Source organism: Danio rerio, chromosome 19, assembly GCF_052040795.2.
Source record: "Danio rerio strain M-AB ecotype USA chromosome 19, GRCz13ab, whole genome shotgun sequence".
Taxonomy (NCBI): Eukaryota; Metazoa; Chordata; class Actinopteri; order Cypriniformes; family Danionidae; genus Danio; species Danio rerio.
Window position 1 is genome coordinate 29435702 of NC_141039.2, and position 27340 is coordinate 29463041.

At 35.5% G+C, this 27340-nt stretch overlaps 2 protein-coding genes across 8 annotated transcripts; one reads left to right on the plus strand and one right to left on the minus strand.

Annotated features, from left to right (window-relative positions):
• Window positions 1-135: 135 nt before the first annotated feature.
• polr1h (RNA polymerase I subunit H) lies at window positions 136-5463 on the minus strand. 4 transcript variants are annotated; one of them, XM_087294389.1, is made up of 5 exons: window positions 5423-5463; window positions 4825-4944; window positions 1605-1708; window positions 1398-1507; window positions 136-275 (listed from the first exon to the last, which is right to left on the minus strand). In XM_087294389.1, the coding sequence occupies exons 2-5, from the start codon at window positions 4940-4942 to the stop codon at window positions 251-253; spliced, it is 357 nt and encodes a 118-aa protein (XP_087150515.1). In that variant the 5' UTR covers window positions 4943-4944; window positions 5423-5463; the 3' UTR covers window positions 136-250.
• On the plus strand, window positions 5464-23374 carry ddx39b (DEAD (Asp-Glu-Ala-Asp) box polypeptide 39B). 4 transcript variants are annotated; one of them, XR_015515814.1, is made up of 12 exons: window positions 5483-5546; window positions 8091-8323; window positions 9867-9994; window positions 10146-10238; window positions 11476-11659; window positions 12527-13525; window positions 13856-14587; window positions 15777-16958; window positions 19739-19848; window positions 19942-20086; window positions 20196-20343; window positions 22822-23374. XR_015515814.1 is itself a non-coding variant. In NM_200943.3 (11 exons), the coding sequence occupies exons 2-11, from the start codon at window positions 8092-8094 to the stop codon at window positions 22836-22838; spliced, it is 1308 nt and encodes a 435-aa protein (NP_957237.1). In that variant the 5' UTR covers window positions 5464-5546; window position 8091; the 3' UTR covers window positions 22839-23374. The 4 variants fall into 4 exon arrangements, 1 of the variants encoding a protein (NP_957237.1); NM_200943.3 differs by lacking the exon at window positions 13856-14587 and having other exon boundaries at window positions 5464-5546; window positions 12527-12645; window positions 16827-16958; XR_015515812.1 differs by having other exon boundaries at window positions 12527-14587.
• Window positions 23375-27340: the final 3966 nt, after the last annotated feature.

Genomic DNA, 27340 nt, shown 5'->3' on the forward strand with positions numbered 1-27340 from the left:
GCGTGTGGGAAGGGACTTTTCGGAAAACCGTATTTCTTTTACAAACTTTTATTTTTAAAATTATAAATAGTGTTTATTATGCATTCCTTATACTATATATAAAGAAAATTACATATTAGATATAAAAGACAAACATTCTTTTGATAATTTTTATTAACACTGAATAGTATGAATACAAACAAAACCTTTACATTATTTTATACAATTAAATTCTAGCAATCAATATAAGACAGCAGCAGCAACACATTTCTCATGAGTCTTCCTTTTCTTGGAACCTATAACAAAAAAAAGTAAAATATTAATACTATATAATACCCAAAAAAGACAGTCAGACAGTTGCAGCTTATTCAAAACCAGAAAATCAGAGCACATCTGTCCTCAGGTCTTTGCACTAGCTCCCAGTTACATTCATAATCGATTTAAAAGTAGCCTAAGACCTAACTGAATACAAACCTAACAGATCATTCAGATCATTAGAACCAAGTAAATAAGAAATCCCAAGTGTTCAGTCAAAGCGGGGTGAATCGGCCTTCGGCTATTAACCCTCCACAGCTGAAATCCGCTTCCAGAAACGGTCAGATGTGCTCCAACATTAGGCACATTCAAATCAAGACTGAAAACAGTTTAGCTGTGCCTTTACTGAATGAGCACTGTGCTATGTCCGACAGATCAAACCATTACGGCTTTCGTTTTCATTTTCATTCTTTAATAACCTGTTTTAAACACATTTGAATCAGCTTTTAATCATTTTTAAATCTTTTAAAGATTTTATTTTATGTCTTTTATTCTTGCTTATGTAAAGCACTTTGAATTACCATTGTGTGCGAAATATGCTATATAAATAAATTGTACTTGTATTAGTGCTAATTGGTTGAATTACAGATAGATAGTAAATAATAGTATATGTAGAAAACGTATTGTTTTTAAATGTAAATGTACTTACTCTAAAATTGTGAGAAAAATCAAGACCAACTATATAAACTGGTTGACTTTCAAATGACACTGACATCTCAAAAACTAGCTTTAACAAATAACGTTTAGTTTGGGTGCTGTACCAAACGTTTCCGCTTGATGAATTTAGTTTGCAATGCATTTATTTTTGATCGTGAACAACACAAGTGTGTCTGTAGTTCTCCAGAAAGGTTAAATTTTACAAACCATATCCAAGATTTTAAAGTCTTTGTTTACATAGCAAGTGCAAAAAGAGGCTTAATGTAAGTTTTTATTTATACCAATAAAGTTTAAAGTACAATAAAAATATATATATATATATATATATATATATATATATATATATATATATATATATATATATATATATATATATATATATAATTTGTCACTCTCTAAAATTTCAAAGGAGCACCAAGGGTTTATGAGCATGCTGTGTTAATTACCTGCAGTGAATACATGTGAAGAAAACAGTTTGCCCTTCATCTGCAGATCTCATCTGTCTTGTATGATAAACCATTCCCTCTTTATTACAGCGAGAACATTTCCTGTCAATCTAAGGAAAAGTTTTCAGAAGGTGAGAAAAAAGTGAAAAAGTTTACAAAGAGAATTAATGATATTTCAGACTCAATTACTCTTTTTTTGTAACATACCACTGGCCCCTTCAATTCAGCATCCTCTGCACTTTCAACAGCGACATTGCTCTGATCCAAAGGATTAAACATCACCGATGACTTGATCACTTGACTTGTGAAGTCTGAAAGAGAATCATACTACTGGGTTATAACCAGGGCCAGACGGAATCTGCGGACGTTTTTTGCTATTTCTGCTGAGAATTTTGGTAAAAATCTGCGGATTTCTGCGGAATTATTTTGGGAGTATCCAGCAGAGTATCATAGCTAAAACCTTAATATATTAAATAAAAAGTAAGTAATTACTCAATAAAAACTGAATAAATTTAGATTTACACATTTACTCAAGTAAATAAACAGAATTATGATGGGCTAATAATCTGCAGAAATCTGCGGAATTCTGTGGAAAATCTGCGGAATTCTGCGCAAGCAGATTCCGTGTGGGCATAACATAAACCTGCAAAGAAAAAGCACCTTCATCATTGACATAATGGACCCGTTTCAGTAAGGAGGTTCAACCAACTCGAACTTTAAACTTGAACTCTGAGTTGACTTACCAAGAGATTAAAAACTCAAGAGTTTTTAGTTTCAGAACAGCTGATCTGAGTTAGGTCAACCAAGTCTTGAGTGGACTGATTCAGAGTTAATGCTGTAGTCACACTAGAGTTTGAGCTTGCGAAATTCTGTTGTACAGGGCTGCACAAAAGGCCGAAATTAAACAAGATGATTGGATATTAAAAAAGCGAGTGACTGCTCCATGTTTTAAATTCCTGTACAGAGTTCACGTTTTGCTCTTCGATTGGTCTCTCACAATCATGTGATGCGATTTAGCAGGACAGAGTTCACCAAGCTTGAACTTTCCAACGCAGTGACACACGACCTTACGTTTCCGAAAAAAGTCTATGGGGAGAGAAGTCCAGCGTGACTGCAGCTTTATGCGTGCACACCACACAACTATAAAAAGGTATTATTAATGGAGCGCAGATATTACAAGTCCCCTTAGCAACATCTGAAAAAAAGAGAGCATTTTTTTTCTCCAGCTGAACTTGATGCTTATGCAGTTATAGCAAATACGATCTTATATTAAAAAAAAGCAACACAACTGCATTAGTGAAACAGAGACAGTTAGCGTGAAAAAAAGATAGCTGCACAAGTTAATGTGTATGCTTAAATCTAAAACATTTAAAGTATTTAAATATTTAAGTGTAATAAAAGAACAAGTAATGCGTGATGTTTATACACTTTTACCTTGAAAAAGTGGGGAATTGGCCATAATTTTGAAGTCATTGAAGTCGTTCAATTTCTTTTCATTCATTAATTTATTTTCTTGTCAGCTTAGTCCCTTTATTAATCCGGGGTCGCCACAGCGGAATGAACCATCAACTTATCCAGCAAGTTTTTACGCAGCGGATGCCCTTCCAGCCACAACCGATCTCTGGGAAACATCCACACACACATTCACACACACACTCATAAACTACAGACAATTTAGCCTACCCAATTCACCTGTACAACATGTCTTTGGACTGTGGGGGAAACCGGAGCACCCGGAGGAAACCCACGCGAAGGCAGGGAGAACATGCAAACTCCACACAGAAACACCAACTGAGCCGAGGTTCGAACCAGCGACCTTCTTGCTGTGAGGCGACAGCACTGCCTCGCCCAATTTCTATTCAGCTTGGTTTTTTTTAAACTGCGGTCACCACAGATGAATGAACCACCAACTTATCCAGCAGTTTTTTACGCAGCAGATGCCCTTCCAGCCTGAACCATCACTGGAAAACATCCACACACACTCGTTCACACACATACACTACAGACAATTTAGCATACGCAATTCACCTATAGCGCATGTGATGTCTTTGGACTGCGGGGGAAACCGAAGAACCTGGAGGAAACCCACACAACACAGGAAGAACATGAAAACTCCACACAGTAATGCCAACTGACCCCGCCTAGGCTCAAACCAGTGACCTTCTTGCTGTGAGGCGAACGTGCTACCCACTGCGCCACCGCGTCACCAATTTTGAAGTCATTTCAAATGTAATTGCATTAAATTACATAAAATAGGCTGCTGCATAGTTTCTACAACAAATCTGACAAAAAATGCATATAACCTTAGCTTAATGTTCAGTGGAAATGTTTAATTTAAGGTTCCCACTTTTACACACGTTGATCAGTTTAAGATTTGAAAGTGCACTTGTGTGTCTGCCTTTATTATTGATCAAGTGGTAGAGGTTGATATAACATTTAGAATGTAAGTAACATTTAGACTTTAGCAGTACTAAAAATAGTTTTTAAAACTAGTAATAATCGTTCTAAATAATTATTTTATTTTAAAATAATAATTATTATTATAATAATTTAAAATAATAATTATATTATTCTAATAATTATTTATTTTTTGCAGTAATATCAAAGCTAAAACTTAAAACTATGGTATTGAATCTAATTGTAATGTTCCCAAAAAGTACAAGCCATTCTCATAACCATGTTCTTTGTGTGACTGAAATGTAGGCAATGAATGACCAAGGCCAAGGTGAGAAATACACTCTGTCTTTAAAAAAGGGGAGGAGACCAACAGAAACTCAGAGTTTAGAGAATAAAACCGGCTCCTGACCAGGTTAGGTTCATAGAGTAAGTTACCACGGTAACTGACTCTGAGTTAAAGGGTAAAGTCTAGATCGGATACACGGCTGGCCGAAAGTGCGATCTGCACATCAATATAGCAGCATTTTGTTATGACACTGTATAACAATAATGAATATTTGTACAATACTGTGACGGTGGGGTTTAGGGTTGGGCTGGGGGAAGGCGTTAAAAAATACAATTTATTGTATAATTTAATAGGTAACGTAAATTATACCCAGTACAACTACTGTTTCTACATTACTTTGTTGGTTGAGTTTAGGGTTGGGGTGAGGGTAGATGTTAATAAAATACAATAAACGGGGGATTTAATAAATAATATAAATAATTCTCTTCACCTTCCAGCCGTAAACATATTCGATCTAGCAACAACCAAGTCAAAGTTACCTCTCTTTCAGAAACAGGCTTGACTTACCCTGCTTTCTCGAGTTTGACAAACCTGCCATTTTAAAACGGAAAACCCAAAATTTCTCTCATTTCAGGGTTAAACATACTCTGAGCTATTACTTAACTTCCTTTCTGAAACAGGGCCAATATATAATCTCATAAAATATTATATAAATTACTTATGACATATTAATCTTACTCTCACCTTGAACAGAGATTTTGAAGGAGCATCGTGGGCAGGTGATAGTATTCAGCCTGCTGGGTAGTGGAAGAATGTTTCCACATTCAGGACAAAAGTCGACATCTCCTCTAAAACACGACATTTCTTAAAGGAGAGAAAAAAATGTTAGTAACTAGACTTTAGTCACCAATAACAAAAATTAACCATAGTACAATAACACAAATAATATAAAAACATGGTAATTTTAGTAAATCACGTAAGAACTACAAACTCACCATGTTTTGCTACACTACCCATAGTTTATTGGTTTTTGACCAAAACTAGTGATTTAAATCGTTTTTTTTATTAAAAAATAAATTGGAGACTACTATAGTATTGCAGTATTATATATTGTATTGTAAAGTTTCCTGTAATAAATTAATAATCTATAAAAACTACACACGCACACATACGTACATACATTTTTTATATAACGTTAATCAAAACTAGAAACTTACTTATAAAAGCGCCAACACGGCGGTCTTAAATATTACCAGATGCAAAAATCTTGCGATATGTACGCTAGTTATAGTAACAAATACAAACCAAATACAAACTTCTCTACAAACTGAGAGGTTTTTACTCAAGGCAGTTCCACATGTTGGGGTCCTTCGTCAAAACAGTAGATTCGTCGCGAGTTGATGACGTTGTAGACAATCTATCTGGCAGGTGCAGTCAAATCCAACTGCTTCAAACAGTGTTTCGAGGTATTTGCGATTATTTAATACTATTAAAAACCACAATCGACATGAGAAGTGATAATACACTTTATATTCCGTCATAAAACATTCAGCAATGTAATGTCGTAGTGTTTTGACCACACGCTGCCTATTTTGGGCTAATGGATTAGCTAACTAAGTGCTAATGTGTTACGTCTTAAATCGTTTGTTAGTTTAAAGCGACATAACTGATTAATTACGGGTGTGTGGGCTAGCATAAAACATTATCTATGAATTAAGTTTTTTTTTGCTATTGTAGTGCTGGAGAATGGGGTTTTATTCTTTAATATATTGTCTTGATTAATAGTTGTTGAAAAGCTACAAGTCTCTAGCTTTTGTGTATATATTACACAAACAAATATAATCGAATACAATTTAAGCAAACACGCTTTTCTAAATCACGTGTATGTCAAAATATTGTGTTCCGTAATCAATTAATTTTGTTTGTTTATTTATTTGTTTAAAAAAAAAAAACTTCTGGCAAAAGGAGAAATTTGTTCTGACTGTGGTTTCACTGAATGATATTGTAGTGTGTGTCTTTTTATCATGGTAAAACAAATTTAATGATATTTCATATTTTTTTTCTCAGAAAAAAATAACAATTAAATAGGACTAATGTAGAGCTGGGCCGATAAACGATATTGTATCGAATTGCGATACAATTTATGTCACAACAATGATAAGCTCTGGACCTTTTTACTCTGTATTGTGTATCTATATACTCTAAATCTATATTACACAGCAGAAATGTGCAAACAATGGGAATATAAACGTGCGTTGATATTAAGCATGGGACAATAGCAGTTTTCAAGGTATACCATAGTTTGACTGGTTTTAATTAATTTCGACCAAATTGTTCTGCTTTACTGTTCCGAAGGTATGTGTGAGATTTTTTATTTACATTTTTTTTTTTTAGGACAACAGTATCTCCAGCAGAAAAGATATCCAAAGATGCCGCTATAAATTGTAAAGAAATCTGTGTTTTGAAACTAATAAAGACATCAGAAGTCAATGATTCATTTGAATTATTTAGCCAGACATGTTTACTGCTCCAAAATACTTTGTTTTACAAAATAAAATGTATTGTTTTCAGATGGGAAATAAACTCAGATATTTAAAAATAATATATTTTAGAGCAGTAATCACAATGTTGTGAAAGTGGGATATTTTTATCCAAGGTTATCATACCGTCAGAATCTTATACCAGCTCATACGTAGTTGATATTAGAAATGTACCGAATCTTCGGCCACCGAAAATGTATCAGTCGAAATTACTTCACGCCATTCAATGGACCCTCTTATTTTTTCTGGCTTTAGTCATTTTTGGAATACTCTTTTAAATCTGGCATATTGACAACTGATATCAAAATATATATCGTTATCGTTCAATATGGAAAATAATTATCGAGATAGCATGTTTGCCTCATTGCTAGAGCTGGGTGATTTGGCCTAAAATCTAAATCTCGATTAATAAAACATTTTAAGTCTATTACGAGTAATGAACAATTATTTTATTTATTTTTTACCCTCACAATTCACTGACAAGTTTTACACAGATAATATGTTCCATATTACAAGTGAGAGATTTTTGAATGAAGGGTGCATTACTTTTTTTAAATAATTGAAGGAAATACACTTACAACAGTAATACAACAGTATTTTTACTTATAAAAAAGTGAAACTAAATAACTTGCATTTTTGAAAACAAAACAATTTATTTTCAGTGCTTTATCATATTAAAAGTAGAAAATAAGCAGTATCTCTTCTAGATAAAAAAAACTTGTATATCCTGTAAATAATTTTTTAAGTAGTGCATTTCTTGAATCTTTTGTAAACAAATATTTTAATGTAAATAATATTTTCTTGTAATAGAAATGTCAAGACATCTCTGGCGGAGCTTCCAATCATCGTCAATGTAATGCAAACTTGCGATGTGTAGTTACATTTTTCAAAAGGCTTGTGGGTATGCAACCATTCAGAGGCTGTGTCAGACCTTATCGATTTAAAAGTATGTTTAAAGCAGAAGTATAAATCAGCTTTAACAAAGAGTAGTCACGTGACTCCACATGCAGTTAATTGAAAAAAGTGTCCTGGAAAAAATTAGATCCATAATAGGTTCGGAATGTCGATTTCAATTACTATACGATTAATCGCCCAGCCCTAGATTAATGAATGAAAAAAATACAATTCTTATGTTGATACGCAAAAAAAAAAAAAAAACTTTCAGCATTACACCATGTGTATATATATATATATATATATATATATATATATATATATATATATATATATATATATATATATTTATGTGTGTGTGCGTGTGCGTGTGTATACATATATATATATATGTATATATATATATATATGTATATATATATATATATATATATATATATATATATATATATATATATATATACACACACACACACACACCTAATATTGTAGGAGATAAGATAAAATAATGTTTGACTGAAAGAAGTGCTGTCACTTGGATTAGTTTTAAATTTATTGTATGTATTCTCTCCATAGAATGACAGAGAACGATGTTGATAACGAGCTGTTGGACTATGAGGAGGATGAGGTAGATGCTGGTGGTGCAGGGGACGCAGGCCTTGGACACAGCGATGGCATCATATCCATCAGGAAAGAAGGCGTCAAAGGGTCATATGTGTCCATCCACTCCTCAGGGTTCAGAGATTTCCTTCTCAAACCAGAACTCCTAAGAGCGATAGTGGACTGCGGATTTGAACATCCATCTGAGGGTGAGATCTTCTACATCTGCTCATACAGTATATAGTCTTGAAATACCTTTAACCAGATGTATGAACTGGAAGTTGCTGAGACTTTTATTTCAGTTTGTTGATGTACTTCTAATTAAAACTGAATATTGAGTAGGGGGTGGGACTTTCTTTCTTGCGCATCATTCCCTAATAGCAAACTAATGGTGAGAAGGTATTATGGATGAAGCCGTCAAGCTGACATCAACACAAGGACTCTCACTCCAAATGTGGAAGCAAATGGTCAGATTTTGATTAAAAATCACTAAAACTATTTTTTTTTCAGTAGATTAACTTGCACAGATTAATTGTTCACTTAAAGATTAACAATGTGAGCTTGCAAAATAAACAGTAGATTTAATTTTACACAGACTTTAAACATTTTGAGTTTGTTTATTTTCGACCATTTCCAGAGGTTGTTGAAAATGCATTTAATCAGACTGATGTCATAGTATAAATGTTGATTTGGTCAAATGTGTTCTGTCAGCCACAGAAGACCACCTTGTTTCTAACTACTGACCTATCGTGATTATTATGGGATGTGTTGTGATAAAGCACACTAAAAATAAGGTATTCCTTCTTCACTGCATTGTATACAAACATAAAGATTATGGCCAAAATGTTATGGGCCATCATCAGCTATACCTTTACTTTCTTTACTTCTCACTCTGAATCTGTGTGTATTTATTGTAAGGCTGTACAATATATCATTTCAGCATCAATATCGCAATGTGCCCATCTGCAAAAGTCTCATCACAGGATCTGTAATGTCAAATATGGGTTATTATTGAACAGGAGCTTGTAGATTAATGACAAAGTTTAATCATTTTGGATTTAAGTTTTTTTTCCTTATCAAGTGAGTTTAAAGCATACAGGCTATTATTTGTTATTCTATTATATTATTTCATATATAAAGATTAATTAAGTATAATGTTTATAGTTAAGTCTGTCAAGTGTCATTTTATATTAGATTTTTGTATTTTTTCGTGTCTAACTGTCATTTATACTTAACAGACAAACATAAAACCCTTTTTTTCCCTCACATTTGTATTCCCCCCTCTCTAAAAGTTGAGTTTAAATTTGATTTAAAGTAGTTTATAATAATTTTTCCAGATGTACTTGCCTATAAAATACCTCAACCATTCTGAAATAATGAACTGTCATGGTAATTTCAGAGACTTAAAGAGACTCTTATTGATCAAGACACAAAGTGGAATAAACCGCCAACATATCCAGCGTATGTTTTACGCAGTGGATGCACTTCCAGCCGCAATCCAACACTGGGAAATATATTATATTATATTATATTATATTATATTATATTATATTATATTATATTATAAAGTTTATATTAATCTATCCATATCAATAGCATCTTAATATGAATAAATATCAAGTGGAATTGGTAATGCATCTCAGATCAGTGCATATTAATACCAGGTGGAAACTGGGAGTTTGCCATTAAAATTAATATTAATATTATATATAGTTTAATATTAATATATATATATATATTTTTTTTTTTCAGTTCAGCATGAATGCATTCCTCAGGCCATCTTGGGAATGGATGTTTTATGTCAGGCCAAGTCTGGAATGGGGAAGACAGCTGTCTTTGTGTTGGCCACCCTTCAGCAGCTGGAGCCTGTGACTGGTCAGGTAACAGCTCTCTTTTAAAAGCTCTGAAAACACAATGCTAATAGTTTTACATAATTTTTATGTTATCATTACTTAAAAACTACATACTGTAATGTAATTTTCTGGATTTGCTTCATGTGCCATTTCGAAATTTGGGACTGCTCTTACGCAGGTGTCAGTGCTGGTGATGTGTCACACACGAGAGCTGGCATTCCAGATCAGTAAAGAGTACGAGCGCTTCTCTAAATACATGCCCAGTGTCAAGGTAAGATTTCATTTTAAAAAACGTTTTTGTTTTTTACATTATTTATTTATTTATTTATTTAATTTATTTATTTATAATAATTGTCTGTTACTAAAATGTATTGTGTGTTACTTTACAACACAGGTGTTTAGTTCCAACCCTAATTAAACACACCTGATCAAACTAATTAAGTGCTTTAGGCTTGTTTGATACCTACAGATAGGTGAATTGAAGCAGGGTTGGAACTTATCTCTGCAGGGCTGCGGCCCTCTAGCAATTAACTTTGACATCCCTACTTTACAATTTAGTAAAGTTAATCTGCTCCCTTGTTTGCTCTAGAAAATATTTTTTTCTTAGAAGTTGGTATGTTTTATATGTACTTATTAGTTTATATGTGCATACTTTGTTAGGTTTGCTTGTATAGTTTTTTAATGTATTGCTTTATTTGCATAATGTAAATAAGTTAGAAAAACTTCAATACTTCAGAATGACTACTTTTCAGAACGATTAAATAAAAGATAAATAGGAAATGTATACAAAAAAAATCTGTCCCAATTTTTACTTTACAGGAGATTTGATGGAATATAAAGTAAAATAATTTGGTTTACTCCACAGAGAATTTCATTATTCCAACACAATATTTGGAAGTAAACATAATTACGCTACTGTTTAAAGATTTGGGCACAGTGATATGTTTTTATTCAGTGCTTTTTTTTATTCAGCAAGGATATATTGAATCAAAAGCTACAGTATAACGTTTATTTGTATACTTTATAAATTATGCTCTGTTGAGTTTTTTGTCATCAGAGAATTCTGACAAATATGTATTGCAGTTTGAAACATGGTTAATAATCATACAGTTTTCTTGATGAAAGTCAACAAATTAGAATGATTTGTAAAGTTTAAACAAAGTATACATTTGTTTAATCTATATTCATGTTTGGCTTTTTCCATGTTCTGTTAATGAAAAATATTTTATTAAATATAATGAAAGCACATTTTAAATACAGTTTAAGAGTGATTAATGTCATTAATATCAATAGAGTAGATTATGAACATCTAAAATCTATACTGGTAACCAAAATGATTTATGAAATTTACTCTTGTAGTTACACTTATTTAGTGTTTAATTGTTGTTGTTTTTTTTTTTTTTTTTTTTTGTGGTACTGCAAATTCAAGAGTTTAATCAAAGACTTTTTTCAACATAAACTTTTCCTGTTTGTCTTCTCACACTTCTCACTCTGTTTCTTTCCCCCAGGTGGCAGTATTCTTTGGTGGTTTGTCCATAAAGAAGGACGAGGAGGTGCTGAAGAAGGAGAGTCCTCATGTGGTGGTGGGAACTCCTGGACGGATTCTAGCTCTGTCCCGCAACAAGAGTCTCAACCTGCGCCACATCAAACACTTCATTCTGGATGAATGTGATAAGATGCTGGAGCAACTTGGTGAGCAGAATCTTTATAAGACTATGGCTGTATTCAGTATAAAATGTAAGGATATTATGAATTCTGTAAAGTACCTAAAATATAACTTATACATTTCTCCAAAAGAAAGAAATGTACTCATTGGTCCATGATGTAGTCCAATAGTAGTGCCTTTATTTGGTTTTATAAATGGAAATGGTTAACTTGTTAATCAGATTTTAAAAGCATAGTTCACTCACAAATTAAAATACTCAAAATTAAAAAATATATCTATATATATATATTTTTTCTTCTGAATATATTTTGAAAAAAGCAAAACCTGCAACCACTGACTTCTGTAGTTGGAAGAACAAATACTATGGAAGTCATGGTTACAGATTTCCAACAATTATCAAAATGTCATTCTTTGTTTTCACCAGTAAAAAATGTAAATTATAAAGGTTTTAAACTAGTAAAGAGCGAGTAAAAGATGAAAAATATTTGGGTGAACTATCCCTTTTAGTAAAAATGGTTTGGCAGCCAAGTTAAAGGGTTATGAAACCCCCCTCATATATATATATATATATATATATATATATATATATATATATATATATATATATATATATATATATATATATATATATATATATATATATATATATATATATATATATATATATATATATATATATGTATATGTATATATATGTATATATATATATATATATATATATATATATATATATATACATACATACACACACACACATACACACACACACACACACATATATATATATATATATATATATATATATATAGTTATCATTTAAATGTGTCTCTTCTGTAAATGATGATAAAAATATGTGAAAAAAACACATTTGTCTTTTTTTATATCCTCTGCAGACATGCGTCGGGATGTCCAAGAAATCTTTCGAATGACCCCTCATGAGAAGCAGGTCATGATGTTCAGTGCCACCCTGAGCAAAGAGATCCGTCCTGTCTGCAGAAAGTTCATGCAAGATGTAATTACGCCTCTCCTACTACTACCATGTCAGCAGCTCCTTCCCTTCACAAGGCCACATCATAAACACCTGAAAGAGATCCATTTACGACCTCCCTGAGACATCCTAGCGCTAAATGCCCCTCTCTCCTGCCTGTTTGATAATCACAGACTGTTAACTAATAGAGGCACAGCGAAAAAAGATGTTAAGTCCTTAATCCCCGCCTCAGCTGGCAGCGCTGTGTCGGCATTTGGCACACAGTCACCCCCGGTCCGTTTGGCCAAAAGATAATGCACCATCCATCAGCCTCAGCCCGATTGAAAATTTAAATAGGTCCTTTAACAACATTTCTTAAAGTCATGAAGAGTCTATCCAATATATCTTAAAGAGGACGTCTTTAAAGTAACAAAGTAATGCTCCCCTAATCCCTAAACACTTCAGTTCAGGGCTGTAAATTCATTTTAAAAACATTTAGTCCCAAGTGAACACAATCCTTCACATTTGAATATTACTTCACACTCAGTTTCCATTCATCAAGATAAATTGCTTTAGTTCCTGCTCAACTGTAATTCCAGCCTGGAGATTTGTCCCCAAATAACCTTTAATTAAGAACACAAGCACTTGTTGAAGATTTGTTGCAAACTGCCAGAGACTCTCAAGGGGGCACAAAACTAAAACCGATAAAGTATCGGCCCGACAAAGCAAGCCAGCTGCTAAAAACCACATTAGATTCACGACAACCTGGCACTCCAGGGCCTGCAGTTAATTACTCTTTAACAAAGCACAATGAAATCAACTAAGGGAATAAAAAAGATTCAATCATTGGCGGCGTAAATCAGCTCAGGTGGGCTCGCCAATGATAAAGCCGCTCTTCATCAATCTAGCTGACAGTCAGTGATTAGCACAGTTCCTCATGTGCCCCCAAGAACAACAAAGACAAACCGTCTGTCATGAAGTTAAAATCAAAGCAGTAAAACTGGCCTGAAGCGGAGAAGAAAGAATGCGCGGGTGTGAGGGACGAGAGAAGAGAGAGAAAGGGAGGATTAAGCTGCGGAAGACTGGAGCGAGAGGGATGAGATTGTAAAGAAACTTCATAGAGTAGAGAGGAGACATGCGCGGGTGTAGATAGAGACGCTCCTGGTGGCAACTGAAAACATCAATACAACTAAATAGTGAAGCACAACTTTAAGCAACTATACAAAATATCGAATGACCTGCTAGGGGACCTAAGGGGGCACATGGGTTTACTAAATAGTCATACCCTTATGATTAGTCAAAACTTTGCATTCAAACACCCTTTAGTGCTCGTTTAGTCAGAATACAAAGCACCACCTAGGTTGACCTCAATATAAAAAAATGAGCTTTATATGGGACAATTGATAACTGTTTGATTGATAGGCTGAGAAGATAGAGTTGACTAAACAAACAAGGTAAGTGCATACATGCATTTAGCAGTGCTGTGGACCGAGTTAACATCTTAAATGAGATCCTCATAAGACTGGATACCAAACTTTATTATAGGGTGTTCTTTATATTTTGAATTAAGCTATCTATTGAATAAATTTGGCTTACAAATTGATCTGTTTTTTGAACGTCCCACTGCTAAATGTTACACAGTGTTGCAGAAATGTGTGTGAGGTGGCGAGTGAGTGTTCAAAGTCAACATGAAATGGCAGTTATAATTCACTTGTGGGATGGGACTTGGTTGTAAAAATTGAGCAACTGAAATAGATGTTTGACATGGTGGCAAAATTTCTGTTTTTGTTTTTTAACATTGTTAAAGTTACAGCTGTAACTGATAATATGTTATTATGCCAAGTACGGTTACATTTCTAGAAAGGCAGTAGACTTAAATAAAGTTTGTTAGCTAATTAACTCGAGGCTAACGTTTTGCAGTAGATTGATTAAAATAGTTGGATCATGAATGCATATTAAATATATTAAGGCAGTGTTTCCCAACCATGTTCCTGGAGGGCCACCAGTACTGCATATTTTCCATGTCTTTTTAACCAAAAACACCCGATTCAGATCATCAGCTCATTAGCGGAGACTGAGACCCTGTTTACACTAATGTGTTTTAGTTTTAAAACGCATGAGTTGTGCTACAGTTGAGCCTTCCGTCCACGCTATGGAGTTTTCGAGCGCCAAAAACGGAGCAATTCAGAAACGCTGAAGAAGCTTTTTTAGTTTTAAAATTCTGCTGCTTTGTGTCAGTGTGGATGGGGGAAAACGGAGACATCTGAAAACGGAGGCGTGGCTTCAGATGTTCGTCTATTTGATTGGAGTTTTTTTTATATTAAGTGCACAAAGTTCTTGCATTCTTTCCTTGTAAGTTAAGACTTTGTAAGTTTGATATGGAAAACAAACTCCCGAGGACACGTCGATAAATCTTCAAAGGGAACAGTGTACTGAACACCATATAACGTCAGTCACATCACCCCCTCTACAATTTTTCTAAACAATATCTTCACTGTATACATATTTTTAACAAAATGGAGCCTTTAACTGCCTCCTTTCACTTTTATTGAAAAGTATGAAACATCTCTTTTGCTGAATATCAGTTTTAATAATCAATAGTGGCAATCAATAATACAATAAGTTTATACAATATAGAAAATAAAGGCAAGCATGCAGTCAAATGTGCAGAATTAGTTTACTTGACAGTTTACGTATAAATATATAATATACAAAAATATCTTTGTGCTCAGTCAAAACTCTTTACCTGAGAACAAATTATAGATTCAAAAGACAATTGAGTCGTTAGATAGAGACATCACATTTGTTGTTTGTTGTTGGTAAAATATAACAACAATTGTGAGATGAGATCCAGCAGTAGATACTTTTTGAACGATTCGACAAGAACTGCTCTTACTCGGGGAGGTGCTCGCAGATCACCCACTGACTGCCTGGAGCTCAGATGTGCACTTATGCTGCAGTACATGCCAGAATCTGTGTGTGATCACGTGATGTGCGTTTTCGGCAGTATAGTGTGGACGGAGAACTTTTCAGAGATGCCAGTGGATGTGAATCGTCTCCGTTCTAAAACGGCATTTTAAAAGTAAAACATTCTAGTGTTAACGGGCCTGAAAGTCCTGCAATGGGTGTGACAGACAAAGGGACATCCAAAACATGCAGTGCTGATGGCCCTCCAGGAACGTGGTTGAGAAACACCCTATTAAGTGACTAATTGTTTTCATAACATGCATTTACATGGTAGACTGTGAATTTTGACTCGTGCTGAGTAAAAAAAGCTATGAATTCTAATGTGAATGTGTATAATGTTAAAACAAGTTCTTTGCTGAGTGCTAAGCAGATCGTAAGCAAATTTACAATCGGGGAAAAAATGAACAAATTCATATAAATAAGGCACCAATTTGAAAAATGTAAAAAAGTTACAAATTGCAGTGAAGTTATGTGGAGTGACATAGGTTACATCAACCAAAAGAAGTTTGTAGAGGCAAGTTATATTTTGTTGTGTGAAAGAACGTACTGATGAATGATGCACAATAAGAACAGGAATGTATACTTAAAGCAAATCGGGTGAGTTTTGATTTCATGTTGACTTTAGTACTCATATCTCCATACTACATATATTTTAAAGTCAGTTCCAAACTCCACATCGATAACTAGTTTGACTTTGCATTCTGTGGAGGATGTGTAGTTTTGGAACATATATTCAGAAATAGCACAGATATGATTTCAGGCTTGATATAGCTAAAAGTAGTCTAGGACAGCCTGGTAGCATTTATCAACGCATAGAGACAGTGTGTGTGTTGTGTCCTGTCCTGTGTCCTCATTGGCTTGGGATGGGAGGGGAGGGTAAATCTAACCCCCATCCCTTCTCTTCCCTCCCTTTCTCCTGCTTTTTCATAAATCTCCTTTCTAACACCATCTTCTCCCTCTCGTTGTCACATCCTCCCCCCTCTGCTGTCCTTTGCTAAAATCGTTATACTTCTTTTGTCCTTGTTTTTCTTTGTGTTCTGGTGTTCTTTCTTTCCCTGTCCCCCATTGACACCCATGCCATCACGTTGTCATAAATACCACTTCCTCTTTCACACCCTTGTAACATAATTATCTGCTCCACCCATGTCTTGTCAAATTTCCTGTACGCATCGTCACACAATCTTAACCCCGTGAACCTGCACACTCCTCTTCCACCCCTCCTCACCTTCCTCCCTCCTGCTTCCACTGGTTGTCCTTAGCCGATGGAAATTTTTGTGGACGACGAGACCAAGTTGACACTTCACGGCCTCCAGCAGTACTACGTCAAGCTGAAGGACAACGAGAAGAACAGGAAGCTCTTTGATCTCCTGGATGTGTTGGAGTTCAACCAGGTATCTTGAGAGTCCACAAGGACACACGCAAATGTCTTGCGCCAGTGTTTCTCAACCATGTTCTTGGAGGACCACCAACACTGCATGTTATGGATGTCTCTCTTGTCTGTCCATTTCTGGTCTTTCAGTCTCTGCTAATGAGCTTATGATCTGATTCAGGTGTGTTTGGTTAAGGAGACATCGGCTGCGTTGACATACTTCTATACAATATAGTACGCTAAAATCAGTATGCGAGCCGAGTAGTATGTCCGAATTTATAGAATTTGAAAATCAGTATGCGATGACCTACTACTTCCTGCGAGATTTGGATGGATGCTACGCTATCCCATGATGCCCCACGAGAAAGTTTATGAATGGGAGAGAAGTGACGCAACTCACGTGATCATGACAAAATAGCGAATGTAGTACTTCCGAGTTCTAACTACTGACATTCATACTGTACAATCTACTTTTCTAATTGCTGAGTAGTACGTATAAGCTAAAATGCAGTACCTACCGAGTAGTAGGCGGTTTCAGGGATAGCCATGGAAAAGTGCAGAGCTGCTGGTCCTCCACTTATGTGGTTGAGAAGCATGGTGACCATGTATTTATATGATTTTCAGTGATTCAATCACAAGTGGTCTGAGAAAACACATTGGTATTACATTCTTTCTGTTGTGGTCATTCGTGATAGGATTTTTAGGAACTTTTCCTGTTTATTTGACTTTTTGTATCACTTTAGTGGGAACATTCAGTGTGAAAAAATATTATTGAATAAATGAAGTTGTGTTTTCTGGTAAACAAGAGAATAAATACCTTGGTACTGTGCAGTGAAGCATAGATATCTTGTTTTGGTGTGTTTACTCACCATTACATTTATTAGTCAGTAGCTGGTCTAATGTGATCTTTCAAATGCAATTGCCCATATGGGATGATCACATTGCTAAACAATGATAGTTATTATTTTTAAAAACTGTTAAAATGCATATTTGTCTACCTTTAAAAGTAGACAAGCTTAAAATAATTTAACCCCCATTTACACCTACTCGAAAGTGTCAACCGTTTGTGATCAGATTCAAAACAATGCATCTTAGGCCCTGTTCACACCTGGTATTAAGATTTGTTTTTGTCGATCTGATCACAAGTGGACAAAGCAGACATATTATCGTTTAGACCTGCCATTTAAATGTGTCTCTTCTGTCAACTTTTGATCATTTCTGTCCTGATTTTATTGAGGGGAGATATTATGTGTGGGTCCCGATGCTTGTTGGTGTGCAATAATATTACATCAGAACCTAGCTCTTAAAGTTGTTGTTAAGCTTAAAGATGCTGCACAAAACAATGTGCATGTTTAGTTTTTTTTTTTTATTTTGAGTGGATGAAATGCTCGTGCAACTAAAGGCTGTTTTATACTTCTGTGTCGAGAATTTGGTGTGACCCACGGTGCCTGCCTTGCGTATAGTCGTGCATTTATACTTCTGCGAACTGTTTGTGTTTTATTGCAATAACACTTCCAAAGCGCTAGCTGGCAATAGGTTTTTATGTGCTTCTGTGTTGTATTTCTTTGCTAGTGTTCCATATTTTTTTTAATTCTACCTTAATGTACAAGTAGCTAAAACTCGCTCGTTCAGAAGTGGTAACCGGCGCATGTGCAGCAACATTATGTATAGGGTAAACACAAAACAAAAGTTTCCATTTGAAGCTCCTTCACAGGACTCGACACTTGTAAACACTCACTTCAACGGGTTTGCGCAGCTCTTGAACCAGCCCACACTCAGCACAGCTACCAAGCCAACCAATCACAAAGTTTGCGCTACGCATTGTTGGAAAATTTTTGAGAGGTGGCTGGAGTATACACGTGCGCTTGGCACAGAAGTACATATCAGCCTTAAGACATCATCAGATAATAAGATAATTGAGAAAAACGAGGAGAGCAGTTGCTTTCCGTTTCACACAAAGCTGACGTGTCCGGCCATTGAGCGGACAGAGGGCAGTGTTTAGAGGCTGTTCAACTACATGAGCGCTCACACAATACAAATGCAATCAAATGCTTTTTTGGCCACCTCTTAATGTGGTTGAAAGTGGACAAGCTCAAAACCTTCAGACCCCCTTTACACCTGTATTTAGTGTTGTCCTCTTGTAATTGGACCAACAAAAACGATTCTTAATACCAGGTGTCTAATACAGAGCCTTAACAGCATGTTTCAATGGGACCAAAGAGTGACTCAAGAAAGAGACTAGGATAATTTGCAACAGTTTGCCCTTTCTAAGATACATTTGGATATCTGAAAGGGAAATGCACTGTGGTCATTCACAGGCTTTACTGCAAAATACAGTTTGATCTATTTGAATACAGATTTTATTTATGCAGCTTACATGCAACCCATGTGGTATGGTCTAAAATGCAGTAGGGTTTAAAAACACAGCAATCTGGAATTTACAATCTTTAGTCTTGAAATAATGTTTTGCTTAAATATGATTTGATTGAATTTATACAACCTTAGGCTAAAGTACCAAACATGTGACATGTAGATTGATTTCTGTAAGAGTTCTTTTAAATGTTTTTTAAGTAATTCAGACTTACCAAGCATTTATTTGATCAATGTTTTTCAGTTGTATTCAGTATCAAAAAATAATAATGTTTCGATGGTTGTTTGGACTGCTGGTTGTTGTCAATGACCCAAAAAATCTTTGGCGAGCCAGCCAGGAGCTATAGCTGATTTTTGGATCTTGTTTGGATTAAGAATTATTTTAGTGATGAGAATTGGCTGGCACCGTGTTACAGCTGCTTAGTATTGCAGGTGGTGATCTTTGTGAAGTCGGTGCAGCGTTGTATTGCTCTCGCTCAGTTGCTGGTGGAGCAAAATTTCCCTGCCATTGCCATTCATAGAGCAATGCCCCAAGACGAAAGGTAGAAAAAACTATTTCAATTCATTTTAGAGTTAATATTTATAGATTTTAGGGAGCTTGTATCATATTTTATTCTTATTTTTTTCCCCCCAAGACTAGCTCGATATCAGCAATTTAAAGATTTCCAGAGAAGGATCCTGGTAGCCACTAATCTGTTTGGCCGAGGTATGGACATCGAAAGAGTCAACATTGCCTTTAACTACGACATGCCTGAAGACTCTGACACGTACCTGCACAGGGTTGGTGCTGATCACGTGATACTGTTTTACTGTGACACTGTCCAAAAGCGTTATTAAACTGGCTGGTAGTGGATTCACCTGAACTACTCCAACTTTTCTCGTTCTTCAGGTTGCACGGGCTGGCAGATTCGGAACAAAAGGTCTGGCCATCACCTTTGTGTCCGATGAAAATGATGCCCGCACTTTGAATGACGTTCAGGACAGGTTTGAGGTGAACATCAGTGAACTTCCAGAGGAGATTGACATCTCATCATACAGTGAGTGTTAACATTCAAACTTTAAAATGTACAGAACAAGATGAGAACATTTCTATATAGGAAATCAAATCGATAAATAATTCAGTTCTCCACATACGAACTACATAACAATGGACTAAAAACGAAAGCATTTCATTTGATTTTTGAAAAGTGTTTGGGTTACAGATGATCTGTATTATTGAGGTCTGCAGTACTTGGTCAGTATCTTGACTAGTGTTGTCATGATACTGCAATTTTGGTATCAGTCTTTACTGAAATTTAAAGAGCCCCTATTATACATGAAATATGGTCATATTTTGGTTGTAAGGGTCTCCAACAACAATCTAGTATGCATGCAAGGTCAAAAAACACTTTAATGGACTTATAATCTGCATTTATTTTTATCTAATTATCCCAGTGACTCCCATATGAATCGTTCAGTGATTCATTTGTTCCCAAACCCCTCCTTAGCGCGAAGCTAATCTGGGCTGATTGGACCGATGACAGCCTGCTGCGATTAATCAATACTGACTGCCTTCAGCGAGAGACAGAGTCAAATGCCCAGCAGCTAATCAACAATATAAAATCACAAATAAATACATTTGCAGGCTAGAGTAAACAAGGCAACAACTTTAATCGCAGGTACTTACACTTGTGAAATGGAGGAAGAAACCGATCCTTGTTCTGACATAGTCCAGCAGTACTCTTTACTGATCCTTCCTTTAACAAACGGCCGATGAAGTCTTCTTTATAAGCATGTAGTTTCCAGAAGCACTCAAACTGCACAAGGCTGGGATAATGCTGAGGTTTCATCTTTGGGTAGAGACTGTCAATAATATCCATCTGCGCAGAGTGACTTCAATTGACCGGCGTGCGTGCGCGTGTGTGTGTGTGTGTGTGGCTTTAGAGGGCGGGACCGCAGGTTTAAAATCTCCCGGGTTTGCGCGTGCAACTATTTGTGTTTTGTAGATGCGTCATCGCGAAACACCTAATGACTCGTTATCAAGACAACTCATTTAAACCACTATGAGTCGACTCTATTATAGCTTAATTAACAGTTTTAAACACTGTACACTTACAGATTTAAGCCTTAATTGAATATTTCACTTCACTTAGAGCTGTTACACACTACATGGAAGGCAATTTTCAAAAACCCATAATATGGGCTCTTAAAAAACGTCTATTTTCTGCTAATTTATAAGCCCTGTTGAGCGCATTTTTAAACACTGCAGATTTGTCAATATGACATTTTGATCTTTAGTTTTAATCTTTCAGTCCATAATATTGTAGTGATATTAACATACTGTTAAATTAGTAACTAAAACATTTTGACTACTGCTGACGATACAAACTGACTTTGCCTCTAAATAAACATAAACAAAGAACACTGATCACACACTTACCAAATCTGCAGAGACAGGAGAATCAACACAAACTGGAGCCGCGTCTTTTTTTAAAAGAAGTGGAGTGGCAAATCCAGATTTCACTTTCCAGATGCGAAAAGCTCTCCGGGACAAATGTTCCTTGCAAACATATTTTTGTTGCATGTTAGCAGACCACTGTAATCCACACACGAGCTGTGCTCTCTTGCGGTTAATTGAAAACAAAACCTTCGTTGCGGCACATTTATAAACGCAACACTGACAATCCATGTCTTCGAACAATTCTTCTTCTTCCACTTGTTTTTTTCACGGTTGGCAACGTGGCGTCTCTCTGCGTCTAAACACTTTAACAGGTAAAAAGAGTCTTCAAAGCTACATCATGCATAATAATAAAGTTGCACCTCATACAAAATAGAGTGTGCTGATTGGTTTGAACCAGGTCTTTCTCATGAATTAATGATGAAAGCTCAAAGACGTCACGTTGTACCAGCCGGTACAGACATCCAGTCTCCACGCTGGAATTTACACATGGATCTCATAGCCATGACTGCTTAAAAATTTCTTTTTAAACCAGAAGAACAAATTTGTTCAAAATAACGCAAAAACAACCAATTTTCAATTATTTTTGTGAAATATGTGTGTCTTAATAGTGTTTTTAGCAGCATGGGACACACATATGTATGACTGTATACACCTTAAAAAATGTGTTTTGGTGTTTCATGATCCTTTAAAGCTGCAAAGATTAGCTGGTCTGTATGAGCTGACATACAGGCGATCCACTGATGTATCGACTGATTTTTGCGGCTTTAAAATGCTCCAGTGTCCTAGTATCTGTCTTTGCACTCAGACAGTGGTGAACTAATAACCTTCACAGCCAATCAAAGTCATTTCTGTTTACATAAAGGCGCTTAAACGTTTTTACATTTTCAGTACCGAAATTCCAGTATCGTGACAACACTAATCTTGACACACACAAACACAGTCCTGCAGTCCACCATTGTTGTTTTGGTTCTTTTCATATTTTCATTGTTCTATAAAATGTTTTCTGTCAAAACAGTTATTATTTAATCTGAATTTGTGCATTCACTTATTTGTTTTTCTCCTTGTTTTCTCCTAGTTGAACAAACACGATAAAGATGACAACACTAAATGCAGGAGTTTCTTCAGAAGGATGCATGGGATTGTAGCATTTGATAGCAATTGAGTTTGTATTTCACTGTTCCAGTGTTAGTGAATACTTCTATGGCTCACATCGCTGCGTTATCCAGTATTGTGGTGGTTTCCTGACGCCTTCTTGGTTTCGTTTTTGCTTATTGAAAGTTAATAAATGCAATATTTTGTTTTTTATGACTTTTTTTCCTTTCGATATGAATTATTTTGTGTTTGGGATGTTTGTTTTTACTTTGTTTTTAATGAAGAGATATACTTTATCATTTCTGTTGTGAGAGGAAGAGTTCTCATTTTTGGATTATAATGGGCTACACAGTTGACTGCAGTGAAGTAGAATTGATCAAAAGTTACTAAATATATTAGCAGTGTATGCTGAATGCTTGTTACCAGTGGAGTAGGTATTTAAAACAATGTTTGTTCATTCAGTTGTCAACTGGCAGGCCACTTTGTTTAAACTACTCAATGCTTGTTAAACCAAATAAAGTATTGTTTGATTTACATATAGTTTTCATCAGCATTTTTTCCTCATACAGTGTTCATTTACTGAGCCACCTGCTTTGTGCTTATAGGAACTAGACACCAGGCAGGACCCACAACATCCTACTGGTTGCATTCATACTGCAATAGGAACTTTGAAATAATGTAAGACCGTCAATAGCAACACTATACAAATGTTCAATAATGTTTACAACTAGAGAAAACTGATCCAAGCTGCGTTTTGCAATAAGATTTAATCTTGCAGCATGCTTCCACTACAGCGTAAAATTTGCAGTCATTGCTGCTGGCAACGCAACTATTGGGGTGTGTAAAATGTTTATTTACAACGTGCCAGTGGAAACGCTGTAAGACATCAGATGCAGCCAACAACACAGTTGATTTTCATTGTCACTAGTTCTTTGGTGTCGACATGGTGTGTCCCAGGCTTTAGACCCTACTCTGAAATAGAAGCTGATTTAGTTACCCCAAAAGGTGTTTCTACAGTTGACGTCAGAATTATTAGCTCCCCTGTTTATTTTTTCCCTAATTTCTGTTTAACGAAGAGAAGATTTTTTTTCAACACATTTCTGAACATAATAGTTTTAATAACTCATTTCTAATAACTGATTTATTTTATCTTTGCCATGGTGACAGTAAATTATTTTTCAAGACACTTCTATACAGCTTAAAGTAACATTTAAAGGCTTAACTAGTTTAACTAGGTTAACTAGGCAGGATAGGGTAATTAGGTATGTTGTTATACCATCTGCGATGGTTTGTTCTGTTGACTATCAAAAACATATAGCTTAAAGGGGCTAATAACTTTGTCCTTAAAATGATTTTTAAAAATTGAAAAAACGCTTTTATTCTAGCCGAAATAAAACAAATAAGAGTTTCTCCAGAAGAAAAAATTGTATCAGACATACTGTGAAAATGTCCTTGCTCTGTTAAACATCATTTGGGAAATATTTTAAAAATAAATTCAAAGGGAGGCTAATAATTCTGGCTTCAACTGTATATCGAAAACCTTTCCCAGGTTCTGCAGTGGGAACACCCGGGGATGGGCAGTAATTATGAAACATGTATTTCAAATACGTATTTTAAATAAAAAATAGTATTTTGAAACTTGTATTTTATATGGTTCATGAAAATGCATGGGTTTATATTTTGTATTAAATTACTTTAGTGTCTTGTATTTTTTAAATATTTTAAAACACTTTGGAAAAAAGTCTACATTGAATTTTTCTCAGTTATTCGTCTAGGTTTGAGATCAGAACAGAAAATTGATTAAGAAGGTGGTCAATGCTTGAAGTATGAATAGAAATTATGCAACACACATAAAGAAAATAACTGAAAAGTTGCATGGGTACATTTGAGAGCAAGTCCACAATCATTAAAAATAGTATACTGCACAATGCTAAGACCAGTAGTACGTACGACTAACACGTATACCAATACGTAATGGCAGTGTAGTGTACAATTTGGCATCAGCATCTTTGCTTAAGAAATGAAATGGAATAACATATCACTCCTTAAACAGCACATAATCATTCTCAGTCTCAGTGCTGCAGAAATGCAGAGGAACTTTAGAAATATAAACCAAAATATAAATAGACCTAAAGATTGTGTACGGGTGCTCCTTAAGAGGGCAAACTGGGAACTGAAAATGAACTGAATGAGTATATTGTTAAAATAATAGCAGTTTTAGATGAATTGCTGATGTAGATGCCAAGAAAATATATGACGAACAACATAGAAATAAGTCCTACAGTGGAGTTTCCTACAATACATTATAGGCTGTTTTAGATGCCAGTAGATGATCTGCAGATGCAGTGAATAGTAATGTGCGATACCACTGGTTTCCTATTCGATACAAAACCAAGTAAAATGAAGAACGAATCCAATACTGATACTTTGCCCAAAATTACTGTTTGGGAAATTAAAGTAACAAGTAGTGTACTTAAAACTGTCACTTTATACTGAATACAGGACATATTACAGGTTATTGCTTATTGTTTATAAATGAAGAATTATCATACAAAAAAGATCCAACTTATATTTTTATTGACAGCATCTGAGCATGCATATCTTAAACGCCTGCCTGAACATCTTAATTTAAAACAATAAACATTCACACTTTTGTTTTATTGACATGTTAATCCTGTCCCCTTGAAGGTTTTTAACCTTTTTCCGTTGTTTTATCATTGTTACAAAAACCCAAGCCCCCAAAATACAGCCACATCACCACATTTTTTCCCACTGCACCTGATAGTGCCTGCTGCACCTTAGGACTCTGCAAGCGATGTCTGTCTCGCCCTAGCAGCAGCTGTGCCTCTCCTTTCCTCCTCTTCTGACCACCTGGTCATGATGTTGTCATATTCTGTCTTGTGATTTATATGTCGATGTTTGATTAGGTTTGTGGTATTACCACAGTACCTCGCTGTTTTGTTACACATGTCACAAACAGCATTGTTTGAGTTTATGGAAGTGAAGTAGCTCCACACATAACTCGCTTGCGGTCACTCATATCCAATGACAGTGTGACTGACAACATGTGCCACGCCAGTGAACTGACTGAGTGGCTAGCTAGCGTGCTCTGCAGTTGTACAGTGCCATATTACGCACATGACTTGGCAGGCAGAAGAACTAGTCGCCATTATTTAGATAAACTAGGGTAATTATGGGTACTTTCCCCTGTATTTCTATTTCCAATTAAATTTGTATTTGCTCCAAATTACTGAAATATAGATATTTTTATAAGATAATCAATTCTAAAACATACAAAGCTGATATCGGAAATATTGATTATTTAGCATCGACCCGCACATTCAATTCAATTCAATTCAGCTTTATTTGTATAGCGCTTTTACAATGTAGATTGTGTCAAAGCAGCTTCACATAAATGGTCATAGTAACTGGAACAGTGTGGTTCAGGTTTTAGTGTTTAAGTTCAGTTCAGTTCAGTTTAGCTCAGTTCAGTGTGATTTATTCATTACTGAGAGTTCAAACACTGAAGAGCAAATTCATCGATGCGTAGCTCTACCAATCCTGAACCATGCGAGGCAGTGGCGACAGCGGAGAGGGAAAAAAACTTCACCTGATGGGAGTGAAGAAAAAAAACCTTGAGAGAACCAGACTCAGTTGGGCACAACCATTTTAATTTCTCCGCTGGCCAAAAGTCTTGTGCAGAACTTCATTCGCCGTGGTTTATGCTGGAAGATGGCCTCAGCGAAGACTCGTCTGTCCCTGGAGCGTCGCTGGAATCAGACTCATGTTCTCCACTCCCCACGGCCATCAGCGCAGCAGCAGCTCAGGATATGGCCTGGTCCCGGATATGGAATCCTTGGGATCATCACGTCGCTGGTCTTGGATCCAATCAGTGACTCCGCATAATCTGAGGACCTCGGGATGAGTATCCCCAGGTGAAAATAGAGAATAAAGAAAATAATTAGCGTAGCTGCTGTTCATAGTGTATATAAGCAAGATGCAGAAGCCAGTGTGGAACCCGCTAGGTGATGCATTGAGTGTATGCTTTACTAAACAGATAGGTCTTTAATCTAGTTTTGAACTGGGAGAGTGTGTCTGAGCCTCGGACGTTATCAGGAAGGCTATTCCAGAGTGTAGGAGCCATGAAAGAGAAGGCTCGACCTCCTTTACTTGATTTTGCTATTCTAGGTACTACCAGAAGCCCTGAATCACTAGCAGTGTTGTTTATGAAGAGATGTCAAAGTGGCACAATACAATATATGAGACACAAATATTTAGTAATACTCCAGTCTATACAGTCTGGTCAAAAACTCCACTCCTGTTACACGGCAGAAGCAGGATGTATATGAAGAGTTTATTTGCAAAAAGAAATCTTTTTTTTTTTTTTTTAGAGGTAACATGTTTTATGTTACTGTATGATTGCAAAAAACGATTTATGGAAGTTACTAGTTTTCAGAAATCATGTTTCTACATTAGGTATTGAAGATTTCAACTGCAAAAAA

What these genes read in the sequence shown, in the direction of transcription:
- ddx39b (NM_200943.3), top strand. Translation starts at nt 8,092, where the DNA reads ATGACAGAGAACGATGTTGATAACGAGCTGTTGGACTATGAGGAGGAT. An exon ending in TGGAGCCTGTGACTGGTCAG is followed by an intron (nt 9,995 to 10,145) that starts GTAACAGCTCTC and finishes GCTCTTACGCAG; the next exon opens with GTGTCAGTGCTGGTGATGTG. An exon ending in GCAGAAAGTTCATGCAAGAT is followed by an intron (nt 12,646 to 16,826) that starts GTAATTACGCCT and finishes GGTTGTCCTTAG; the next exon opens with CCGATGGAAATTTTTGTGGA.
- polr1h (XM_087294389.1), bottom strand. Translation starts at nt 4,942, where the DNA reads ATGTCGTGTTTTAGAGGAGATGTCGACTTTTGTCCTGAATGTGGAAAC. An exon ending in CTTCAAAATCTCTGTTCAAG is followed by an intron (nt 1,709 to 4,824) that starts GTGAGAGTAAGA and finishes ATTCTCTTTCAG; the next exon opens with ACTTCACAAGTCAAGTGATC. An exon ending in TTCACATGTATTCACTGCAG is followed by an intron (nt 276 to 1,397) that starts GTAATTAACACA and finishes TTTTTGTTATAG; the next exon opens with GTTCCAAGAAAAGGAAGACT.